At 37.1% G+C, this 12,946-nt stretch overlaps 2 protein-coding genes across 2 annotated transcripts; both read right to left on the bottom strand.

Moving 5' to 3' along the window:
• Nucleotides 1–2,326: 2,326 nt before the first annotated feature.
• On the bottom strand, nt 2,327–5,405 carry LOC143348202 (uncharacterized). Its single transcript, XM_076778186.1, has 3 exons — nt 4,869–5,405; nt 3,539–3,700; nt 2,327–2,538 (listed from the first exon to the last, which is right to left on the bottom strand). Exons 1-3 carry the CDS (start codon nt 4,915–4,917, stop codon nt 2,327–2,329), a joined length of 423 nt encoding a protein of 140 aa, XP_076634301.1. The 5' UTR covers nt 4,918–5,405.
• A 123-nt stretch (nt 5,406–5,528) lies between these two features.
• LOC143351599 (UPAR/Ly6 domain-containing protein CG9338) lies at nt 5,529–11,468 on the bottom strand. The gene is made up of 3 exons (XM_076783287.1): nt 11,127–11,468; nt 7,398–7,631; nt 5,529–7,031 (listed from the first exon to the last, which is right to left on the bottom strand). The coding sequence occupies exons 1-3, from the start codon at nt 11,185–11,187 to the stop codon at nt 6,799–6,801; spliced, it is 528 nt and encodes a 175-aa protein (XP_076639402.1). The 5' UTR covers nt 11,188–11,468; the 3' UTR covers nt 5,529–6,798.
• Between the last annotated feature and the right edge of the window lie 1,478 nt (nt 11,469–12,946).

The following is a 12,946-nucleotide window of genomic DNA, read 5'->3' as shown; positions in this document are numbered from 1 at the left end:
ATTGTTTTGAACGTTTCGTTACATGACAGGTACAAAATGGCGCCGATGCTATTTCCGTCCCATTATTACCAATCGTGCAACTCCCAACAAAGACATTATAAAAATTTCGATCACGACACGCGATGAAGCCGAGGCCAGTCACGAATCACATTTTACATAGACTGTTTACGAGTTACAATATCGGTGGAAACTCGTAACGCTTTTCCAATCGTCCACGGTTTCCCCGATTCGATCACTCTAACGTGGTTTATGGTCCCCGTCTTTCCTCCCGACCATCCTCTTTTATTCAGCGTATCCAAAACTCGTATCTTTGCGTTTCCTGCCGGTTCTTGCAAATTCAATCACATTACTCTGTACCGACGTTCTGGCTGACTGAGTACGCGACGGAGATGGATTCTCCGCTACCTTGTTTACGAAGTCCTTGCATCGAACACTATCTATTTGTTTAATCCGATTCCCTTCAATTTATCTTCTCTGTCTAAATCTGTCTGTTTTTTTTATTTTTATTCAATTGTTGTTCCAAGTGTCTGCACTTTTGAATCGAATAGCGAGCCGATGATAAATAATGCCGGTAATATCGTGATGTAATGGCGCTTCATTGAATTTGAATTTGCAATCGTCCGAGTTGCTCACAGATCTCTAAACGCAGGATTACAAAGTGAGGCTTGCCGACTCGTTAAGAAGGTCTTACCAGGGGTCAGGAGACCAGTTAACCCCAGAAGGCATTACCGAATTGACTCGAGCATTTGACCCTTTCTCTTCGATCGTACGAACGTACGCGCGAGTACGTGTGCAACCACGAATGCACGTTTTAATGTATTCCGAGTTAAAAGTTACTACCATCTACGCGAAGCTTGCATCAAACGGGCCATGTCTCCCTGTTCATTCATAAAGCCATTTAATTTCTGCCTTGGAAGTCAACAGCCGTTTCCGGTCGTGCGACGTCATCGTCTTTCCTTTCGATTCGATAGCTGAAAAACAAACTTCCCTAATCAACGCCGTAGCAAGCTTTGGTTCCATCTTCGAATAATAAATTAACCTTTTTTTATTATACAGGGTGTTTGGCCACCCCTGGGAAAAATTTTAATAGAGGATTCTAGAGGCCAAAATAAGACGGAAATCAAGAATACCAATTTGTTGATGGAGGCTTCGTTAAAAAGTTACTAACAATTAAATTCAAAAATTTCAAATCGTTCTGGAAAAATTATTTTCGGTTGCAGGGGTTAAATACAATCATTTTTGGTGAATACACATACCTCCGAAATCCTATCCACTTTCGAGAAAAAAAATTGGGTAGGTGCTGAAATTTTTCGGCGAAAAAAAAATTTTTCAAATTATTCTAAAAAAATTATTTTCGGCTGCCGGGGTCAATACAATCATTTTTGGTCATTACACATATCCCCGAAATCCTACGCACTTTCAAGAAAAAAATACCTTACCGAAAATCTATTTTTTGGCCAGAAATGTCTGCCCGAATTTTCATGCGAATCTTTAAAACGTCATAACTTCTGAACGGATTGGACGATTTTAATGTTTAAAAAAGCAAACTACGCGTATTTTGGTGGAGAATATGTACATATCGCAAAAATATTCGAAAAGTTGGTCCTTGACCCCGAAAAATGAGGAAAACCCCATAAAAATGATCCAATTTTCAAACGGCCATAATTCCTACAATAGTGAATATATTTCAATGAAACTTTTTTCTGAAGTAGAGCTCATGGGTACCTACAAAAAAGTATTACACAACTTTTCTGTAGGGCATCAAATAAAATTATCAAAAATGAAAAACTAATTTTTAAGAAAAATCGACAGGGGGGTGGTGCCTAAATTTTTCGACGAAAAAAAAAATTTTTAATTAATTCTGAAAAAATTATTTTCGGTTGCGGGGGTCAATTACAATCATTTTTGGTGAATAGACATACCCTCGAAATCCTGCGCATTTTCGAAAAAAAAATTCAATACGGACGAAACTTTAAACGTTAATAACTGTTTAACGAAGCCTTCAACAACAAATTGGTATTCTTGATTTTCGTCTTATATTGGCCTCTAGAATCCTCTATTAAAATTTTTCCCAGGGGTGGTCGAACGCCCTGTATACGTTTCGTTAACGAACGGAAAAAAAATATTTTTACTCGTCGAAAGATCATTAGGAAAAGGTTTACCGAAGCTTTATTAGTTACATTTTACAAAATTCTTTATAGCATTGGGTGATACGAGTAGGATAACAAAGTGTAAAAATTTATGTAATGTACAACTGTAATTTATAATACGCGTAGTTGTCTGTTAAGTAAACAGTTGGAAGAACGATTGGAGCAGTACGTAAACATTATACGAGATACGTTGATACAGAAATTAAGAGAAAAAAGTATATCGAATGCCACGGTATAAATAAATAATAGGATCCTTGACCGTTGCAAGCATAATTGTTGCAGAAGGAACACATGATGCTGGACTTGGGGAAATATTCCTCGTGCTGGCAGTATCCATCGATTTCGCGTGACGGCACGCAACCTCGCACCGTCACCAGGACGTCCCTATCTGCATCATTAAGGAAATAGTTGCTTCATAGCCCTGCCACTTTCAAGGCAACATTTTAATTGCAAAAACTCGAAGCTATAAATTCGACTAAAATTAATACGGCAAGAAACAGAATTGTTGCTTATCGCGCGATCTGAGACCGCCGAGGAATTTTAAGGTCGAATTCCAAACGTACTCTCCGACGTTAATATCGTATCATCGATCCGTGAAATGAAACAAACAAAAAAAAACGCATTTCTTTTAACAAATATTTGCAATTCACTGTAAAATTAAAAAATTTCAAATCTAAATATCGAATACCAAGTCAGTTTCAAAGTTTTGAAATTTGTTTTAAATAGAAACCTGTATTTTTATAATAGACTATATCTTGTTCAATGAATTTTTAAATGTAGGAATTTATAGTATCCTAAAGGGGATAAAAATGTGCTACTATTGAAAGAATTTGTGGAAAGGTTAAGTTTGAGAAACGCTATACAAGACCAGTTATATCTTCGACAGTTTACGACAGTGTTCTTGATACGCTTCGCGTAAATATCAAGGAATTTTTCTGTCTTTAACGTGCCTCGTTCAAATTCGTTAGTGCGTTCCGACGATTAGGCTACCGCGTATGTGGACAAATGCAATCGACGTTGGCGTAAGCGCGCACGAGGACGCGATGCGTGCACGTACGTAATAAAGGTCATCGCACGCAGGAGCAATCTAATGTTACGTGTGAAAATACAAATGGGACGAACACTTTTTGATTTAAATCAAATTTAAAGGGAAGATTATCGTGCAACAGCTCTAAAAAATTGTTTCTATTATTCATTAACTAACGTAGAATCTTGTTAACCTCGTGTAGCACCTGTCACACCTGTAAAAATATAAAAAATCGAAACATTTACGGCGTTTGAAAAGAAAATGAACTTTATATCTGTTCCATTTTGAGTTCTATTGCATCGTAAATGTGCTCGTCCCAATCGTACCTCCCCTCCTCTTATTAGTTATGCAGTATACGCACAAACAATGACGCTTTTGACACAATGATGAGTGCCATTTTGAGGACAAGCAACTAAGTCGAAACGAGGCGTTGGATTGTATGGGTCGTTGCACTCCGTTGTGTGGCCATCCCTTAAATCAGTGTTGCAGCCATAACACCATAAGGTCCCTCCACTTGCATACTCTGTTAACCAACAGCATGGTTTACAAATAACGAACAAAAACTAACGAATTCTTTCGTTATTACCATATTTTCCCTTTCAAATTGGCCAACTTTATTCTTAACGTGCCACTAATTTGATTTCGATTAACTAGAGTCGATTCATTTGTTTTGTTTTCTATATGCATATGGAGATAACTTTCAAATTTCACGAAAGAAGCTGCGTTACACGGAAGAATGTTATTTAGAGGACATTTTGCCAGGCACATTTAACGAGTTGTTTCCTCCCTTTCTTCAGATGCGACACAGTTACCGTAAGAACCAAAGCGGAGGCACTTTTCTCATTAAGAGTCTTTCGCCATAATAATTCCACTTTGCAACACGATTCGCCGCTGTATCCATCGTTCTTAATCGTGTACGAAAGTATTAAAAAAAAATAATGTTGTTTAATATTGCTTTTAAAAATTGTTCGCCGTGTTTGCTGTGAGAATTTAATTTGGAGGAATTTTTTAAGGAATTCTCGCGCTTCGTTGTATTCCGATTCGTCACGGTAGCCCAATTAATCACAGAATAAATTTACTCGGCAATAAATGAAATCGTTTAATCAACCTGTTTGAGAACTTAATCGACGGGATTATAACGGTCAATAAAAACAATCGAATTACAACGTTGGTTGCGGTTGGCTAATTAACGTGCCATTTGAATATTTTTGATCGACAGCCTGCGATCATTTTCAAAAGTTTTAAATTAACAGAACAAATATGTCTCCGGATAAATAAACTGAATCTAATTATTACTTACTTAAACACACACTTTTTTCTGTTCTTTTTTTCGTTACAACTACACCAACGTTATTGATTTTACTATAAGAAACTTTATTCCTTATCGTTTTAATCAATTTATACTTTAAAAGCGTGCCAAGGTTTATATTATGTTGCGTTAATTCTTTAATCTTACATTTGGACTTTTCTCCGAGTAAAATTAGTTACAATAGCTTATCGGTATTTTTTTAATGAACGTCTATAAGCTACGTAAACGGTTAACAAACGTTACATTTAGTTGGAGAAATTAATCTCGAACAATTTACCAAAGTAGACACTCAACGATTGTAATAAATTGCACGATCAGACACATTCGTGTAATAATTATCCGATAGCGGTAATAAAAATTACAAATCAGAAAATCTACTTACCGAAACTCATTAAAATGATCGCTATCGTTAAACTGTGCTGTCCAACCATGGTGGTTCCACCTTGAGATCTACGTCTCAAATCTCCTCGTTACCTGTTATCTTATCTCTCGCAATAAAAGCAAGAACTAGCATGCCACTGTAGAAAATATACGTATGGCCTTTCGTTTATGCAACGAAATATAAACGTTAACAGTGTTAAGTGTTGCGGGTGTTGGTGCTGCACTGGATCGATCGAATCGCGGTGAAACAGTTTGCGTAAAAAAAAATGTACGCATCCGTTATTGCTTCCAACAATGTTCAGATCTTGCTTTACCTTCTTTTTTTAATTACAATATGTAAACACCTTTGTGGTATTGCGTGTGATTTTTTAAAAAAGAGAGTAGACTCTGATTAATATCCTGATAACGTTGCTTTCGAAGCTTTCTTTTTGCAACAAACAAAAATAAACATAAATATATGAAGTGATCAACATACATATATATAAGTGAGCAGCAATATTATCTTAATTTAACTTTGCGTTACTTAAATAAAATTAAACGAAGGATAGGAAGGCTTATTAAACGATTCGTGTTATGTGTTTTATAAATATCTCCGTGCCTGTAGTTTGAAAAATCCTATTTCAGGGAATCCTGGATGTTGCTTTAACGACAATACGACGGAATCGTTCAATATACATTTTATTGCTCGTTATAATCTTCGTGTAATAATATTTTATTTGTCCTTGAGAAGCTCGATAGCATAATTTCTCTGTGCAGACGGTTCCATTCGAAAGTCACATTTTTTAAGCCCTCCCGTCTGCGCGACACACATACGTACGCATATAATTGTATTTAATAAATTTATGCTTGCAGCGTCGAGCCTCGTTCGAACCATCGATTCGCGAATGCACTTTAACGAATACAATAATATTCAAATTTTCATTTGCGAAAAACGCGGCCACGCGATCGTCGGGAATGGTTTTGATCGTTGTATGCAACTATATAGACCTCGTTTCGAGTTCAGCGTACAAAGTTTCCCGCGCGAACTTGTCTCGAACAGGGCCTTGGACCACTCGAATAATTCAATATTCGAACAATATTATTCGCGCAAGAAAGTATTCCATTATCATTACGAAAATAAATAAGTACTTAAATATCATTATTCAAACATTACTGCAAACGCAAGAAAGTGTTTTAATATTTTCATTTCAATAAAATATTATTGAAATAAGAAACGACATTATTATTTAAACGATACAGTATTTACATATCATTGAAACAAGAAATTATTAGAATGCTATTATTAAAATAATAAAAACGATCGAATACTCAAGGATATTTGAACAGTGTTCGAATAATATTTATCGAGTATCCGAATCGAGCATTCGAATACGCAATAATTCGGCAGTCCATAGTCTTGAAACGAAATCGAGCAGAATGTCACATTTCCGTTTCTAATTATTTTACGCGTCCCACTTTGCGTCGAGGAGAGGCAGAGGCGAGATATAAACGGCCCTAAACCGAATTTAACGAAGGAATTAGCCAGAAAATTACGTTACGAACTCCCCCGTAATGTTTGCTCCAGAAATTTCGCTTCGTCCGCCCCGTGATTTCGCGGAAACTCAACGATCCGTTTAACGTTCTTTCAGCCGAGGAATCCGGAAGTGCTGCGTACAAAAAAAAAAAATATATACGTGGACAAAATTTCAACGTGGCCCGATTCTCGGAAGAACTTAAAAATTTATAGAATAACAACGGTAAATGTTGGAATTCGATCTCGATTTCCGGTTTCGTAACGCAAGGGTTGTCCGCCGCGTGCACTTTGGTGAACATGAAACAACATGGAACATCGATGAACAATGTGTATATGGTGTTCGAGTTTTAGAATGCGCTGTGGAACGATCGTAACGCGTATTCGATCGCAATTAAATCTGTATACACGTTAGCGAAGGTTACGCTCTGTTGTAAAGACCGCCGAAAATTACAGACCCGACCAACGACAATAAAACGAGGAAAATCTTGGCGGAAACGGCGACCGAACCGTTGCAAGCGTCGTGCGTACAAAGATCGCAGTGTTCCAGACGGTACAAGTCGGAGGAAAACTTTCCTTGTATCGCTCTGCAAGGATCGATGGTTTCCGTCTTCGCTGTCTGGCAGTTTCTCACCGTGACCTCCTGTTTGTCCACTGATAACAGAAAGATTCGAGCGTTTAACAATGTTCGTCGGACGATAAGCCTCATCTCTCGACCCTCGATGAGCAGCACAGATGCGTGAGTAACGTGTGAAATAGTAAATGCAATTTCGATGGATGGATCGATCGATGAATAGCAGTTTGTATTTAATCGTGCCATGGAATGTTAATGTCGTCTTTACATTTTGGTAAATAAAAGGACTGATAATGTTAGTATGTATTTAGAGATTTTGTATAAAGCGGCGCAGAAACGTTTGATCAAATTAATATAAACGGTATGAGGTTGGACGCGTAAATTACGAAAACGTCGAGAATTTTATTTAAATTCGTCCACCGTGAGCGATTTAATTAAAAATTTACCCATAAGAACCATCTTCGCGCAGGCCATTGGCGCAGCAGTCTGGTACTGCTGCGAATTGTCGACCTCGAAAATGCGAGATATTGCGCTTAAAACTCCATACTGTTGAACGTTCAGTTGCCAGTCGACCATATTCTTCATAGTACATTCGACAGGTTTGATATCGTGTGCTTTTGGATCAGTGTCACAGCCCTCGTTCGTGAGCGAAGTGCACATGTAGCACTTCAATTTTTCGTCTGAAAAATGAAAGATGCTAGCGTAACGTGTTTCGACATTTCCGCTAGCAGAAACAACGTGTCGATATTATATTAATATCACGGGAGAACAATTTAAGTTTGACGCGTCGGTTTAAAAAATCCGTCGATCGGGTTGTGATTTACGAATGAACGCAAAACTTTTATTAGACATTCGTGAATAAAATACGTTTATTTAAAGTGAAATTACTTCCGTAAGCCAAATATAATTTGTCTTATAAAGAATTTCATATTAAATAGTAAACGATATTAAAACCAAGTATTCGTTTTCTGTTTCGCGATAAGCAATCGGAAAAAGTCATTGGCCGGTCGCAAAATAAGTAGAAAAATGTTTTTGCTGAAATTTTTATATCTAAATTATTCGCGTGATAGCGGTAATTACGATAAAAATAGGGAGTAAGTTAGAACTAAAAAGAATAACGACTACCTCGTGATAAAAATAAGTCGTACGTGCGAAAAGGAAGTTTTTCATTCTCGTATTCGTACACATTGCTATGACTTGGCTAATATATCTCTCCAGAATTCATTATTTTTACCGCTTCTTGTGCTTGTACACGTTGTCAGTGGCATAATTTCCATCCTACCAGGCCTACTAAATTATTCCGCTCTCAGTACCCGTCGAGTTATCGCGATAAGAAGATACAATTGAATATTAGGGCGGAACTATTTCTCGGTTTTATCACTCTGTCGCGATTAAAAAATAAAGAAACAAAGTTACTCGAAAATTGAGGGTACTAAAATTAGTGTCCATCTTTATAATTCCAACAAATTTTTGAAGGTCAGTATTTTCAACGATTCATAGTAATATTTTATAACAGCTTATCCCGGAAGTTTCCCGGAAGAAGTAAATAATCTGTTCCCTCTGGCGCCTGGTAGACGCCTCCACGACGCCGTGTCCCTTTCGACCATCACATAATTCTAACTAACCAATGGAGTGTGCTTTCGCGTCGTAAGAATGTTTATGGTCGCGAGTAACTTCCCAGCATCGCTTTTCGCTTGCTCTATGCTGAATACAGATATGCATTATAACGCATATCTATGTACAACGACGCAAAAAAAATCGAGAACGTTAACAAATAAAATGTTATTACTATTATTATACGTTCAGTCCTTATATTCCCAATATTAGTATATTTCAAACACCTTTTCTTTTTTTAAATTTATTATCACTCACGGTAAGTTACTTTTTATTTTGTTTCAGTAATAGTTAGCATCGTTGATTGCGATAGTTTTATCCAGAAATGTGAGAAACAACTTTTCGAGAAAAGAAAAAAGAATTACGATCGAAGACAGTAGCAAAAAGACTTGGACGTTCGCAGACTTTGCTACCAAACTCGGAAATTATGGTGAAAGGTAACGCACAGAACGTCCCAAGATGCTTTTGCCACAATACGAGCGTAAATTGCTTCGAACAGTTTCCAGCTCTACGAAAACTATAAACGATATAAGAAACGAGCGCAATTTATATGTTTCGAAAAGTACTGTTTACCAAAGTATCGCAAGAAATCATCGTGTTCTACGACGTAAAAATGAAATCAGCGTTAAAAACTCAAGGATGCCCGGAAAGAAAGAAGACAGATGTTTACCAAAGGAAACGTAAATCGAGATTAAGAGTATTTTTATCGCAATTATGTTAAGTCATCGTCAGTGGCGAGAAAGAAATTTAATTTGGACGAACCTGATAATTTTTTAGTCATGCATCGATACACGAACTTTATTGCGATCTTTTATATTTTATGACACGTACTTACACGTTCTGAAGCAAACTTTTAAAAAGAGCGCAGAAAAATTTGGGTCATTACGTGATTTTTATTTCCGACGTGACGATGATTTTAAGCAGAGTTTTTCAAAGGGTGCTCAACCGAGTTCTAGAGTCCCGTAAGATCCACTTGGAGGTTGGAGGTCAAAACTACTTTCGTAATTATCATTGCCGGTTATAACGAAGGCAGAAAATTGTTGCACGAACGTTTTTTCGAAACTAATGCCTAGAAAATGTAAATAGGCTTAATTTCTTTTTAATATCTTCAAAGACAACATAAAATATATTATTTTATATACCGTATCGAAAAGTTTAGTTTAATTTACGTATATCGTGATCGAAGATTTCTCTGTGGAAGTACTCTCTTACGTTGGAGAGCCACAGTGCGTAGTTATTATTTGGGTCGCGGCGTCGTGGCGCCGCGAGTCGCGACGCTACTCACTCTGGTAAGCTTCAGCCAATCGCAGTTCGACAAACTGCAGTTAACCTACTATTCTTCTGTTTTGAAGCTATTCGAAAACGACCGAAAATTTCAATGATCTTCAAAATTGCAAACATCACTACCCACGATCCTAATCGAGCAATCGGCAAGTATAATATCGAAACGTCCTTACAGTTTACTAAAGTGTATCGAGCAAACGTCAAATTTTATCATAATAGTATATACAGTTACTAAAACAGATATATTTAAAAATTAAAAAATGTAAAAAAATTCCAGTATATTGACAACAGGTAATCTACGTTGAATAAATGTTGAACTATATTTAGAAAAACTAAATTTCACTACTTTAACAAAATTTAAGATGTATTATAATTGCAAAGGCAAATGTTACTGAAAACAAATAGAAATCGCTAATGGTAATTAAGTAGTAAACTTGAACTACATTTCTATAAAATTTTACAAAATACAATGTTCGAAATATATGAAAATGAATAGGGGAATATATCTTCGGTCGCTCAAGAGTGAAAATTATTACGATAGCGAAAATGCCGTAAGTTTCACTGGAACGAAAGTAGTAATACATTTACTAAGTCAGACGGTGGGTAACTTGTTGCAGTTATTTCAACTCGTTTCGTGGATAACTTTTTCTCGGGAACAGACGTAACATGTAAATCGTGAAAATGTTCGACCGTAAAATGTTTCCGGCAATCGAATTCGTACGAAAAATAAAAAGTACAATTACAATAACATTATAATTAATACTCGGGAATCAATTTTATTATTTGCGTAAAATCTTTTACTTTATCCTGCTTAAACGTGCAATTCTCTCCGATATACACTAGGACTTCCAATTACATACGTGTATTACACCCTTTGACCCCTCGTGCGCTTCCGTGTTTACGTTCAAAGTGGCGCCGAGTTCATTTCATCAAAAAACTATTGCTCGTACAAAACATCGAAAATTCAACGATTTAGCAAGCATCTTAAGTGTATAGGTAAAGGTGCCAAGCGTGGAAATTGATAATCGAAAATAACCTACTACGAGTCTAAAAAATTTAAAAAAAAAAACACTCTTCGTGTCACTTTGACAGTTCGTAAGATCACTGATAATCGAACCCCTTGATAATTTCGTCACTCTAGGAGAGCAAACTTTCTTTTTCGCTTTCACTAACATCTCCTCACTAAATGTGGAAAAGAAAAACAAAATTTAAGAGGGAAGAAAAGCTCTCCGCGTTGGTCATTCTCTGCGCGGAAAGCGTATTCTTAGAATATTCACCTGAACGAACTACCAAGACGAGCGCGAAACCGACGATTAGCACTGGGATTCTTCGATTCATGCTGGCGGTTGCGTGTGACGGTTTCCTTTTCGTCGAATAAATTTGTCGTCGGCGAACGGAACGCGACTGCGATGCGTGACGGAGAGTAAAGCACTGGCTCCGTGAAGGGTTGTCGTCGAGTCCACGGCCTGATCGCGAGTACGAGATTGCGAGATTCGCCACTCACCACGCCACTCCTCTCCTATTTCCACCGTAACGTTTCTCACCCCCGCCAACGCGGGGCTCGCGTACTCGCGCAAGGCGCGTAGATTTCGCCCGCTTGGTGAATCTCTCGCTGGATCGTTGGGTGCGGATCAACGCGGCGCGTTCACCGTCCCACCGTATTTCACGAACTCCCTCTATACGTGTTTACGTTCCGCGCTTGAAAACACGCCGTCAGAATGGACGCCAATTTTCTGAAACGTACTAATTTTACGTTTCACGCGCGGGTCCCGCTGCCTAGAATCGCACGAGCCCCAATCTACACGCTTTTGTCCCTTCTTTTTGTCATCGTAATTCGCGATATAAATAACAAAAAGCGTTAATAGTAGTTCTACAGGGGGAAATAAGTCGAAAACGAAGAATAGAATTTTTTAAAATAGCGCTTCGTTTTCGAGATAATTGAATTTAAAAATTTGTACTTTATTGCGTAGACGATAGATTTTTAAATTCGATTTCTTGGAAAACAAATCCTCGAACGAAAGAATTTTATTCTTTATTCTCGATTTTGTTTTTTCCATGTAGAATTATCTCCTGCTCGGCCTCCTATCTTGAGTCAGATAAGGCTAAGCGCTCCCCCGAGAGCGCCACGAAGTTTCCTTCTGCTCGAATCTAAACTATACATCCCGACATATGGGAATATTGATCCTTTTACACGAATGTACGGTATTGCAAATCGATACCATGATCATTTAGAATTTTCCAAAGTGGCTGTTTACATTCATCACGGGGGATGTTTAATATAACAAATTGATTTGGTTGGATAAAATACGTCATACAATTTGATTATCTATTAATTCAGTCCACGAAATGACACTCCACCTTTTGAAAATGGATTTCATAACCAACACAAAGACGTTTGATTAACCATCAATGCATATTATAGACCTCGAAGACGCCATCTCGTGTAAAAGATTCGTCACGCCATAAAATAAAAATTTCATTCGCTGAGCATTGTCGTTTTTCAGAAGATTTTCTGCGCGCGAGCAATATGATATGGATATATCCGATTGTTATGCAATATACGACGAATAGATTCTATAGTAACATTATATTTAGAACTTAGATTCGCGTATTGATGCCAGGTGTGTTATTTGTATCCTGGAGCAGTGCCGAATTAATGTCTTCAGGCTCGAGGCTAAGGAACAATTAGAGTTTTTAAAATTCAAATCTTAATCTTAAAAGCGACTTTGCAATTATTCGCTGAGATATAAAGCTTTCATTGCCAGAAACCACATTTAATTGAAACCATACTATTTACAAAGTGCAGTTTATTTTAGATATTTAACACTACACCTACCATGACCGGTCAAATGATCGTTTCTTAAATTTTTAATGTACAATGTTATTTTAGTGCCATTTTTCAATATTCACTTCTGTTCTTACTGTTTGTTTTCTGAGGAAAATATGTAGTCTGTTTCGCTTACCAAATCGGATAAAATTTGATATAAGTGTGGTTAGCTTCCAAAGAAAATAGAAAATATATAGGAAAGATGTAAGGAGAGAATTTTCAATTTCCACTGTCTTAAAAGTCTAACAACGCGTATTAAAAATAGTTAAA

Source organism: Colletes latitarsis, chromosome 2 (assembly GCF_051014445.1).
Source record: "Colletes latitarsis isolate SP2378_abdomen chromosome 2, iyColLati1, whole genome shotgun sequence".
NCBI classification, from domain to species: Eukaryota; Metazoa; Arthropoda; class Insecta; order Hymenoptera; family Colletidae; genus Colletes; species Colletes latitarsis.
Note: the sequence above shows the minus strand (reverse complement) of the source record. Positions and strands in the feature narration are given on the sequence as shown.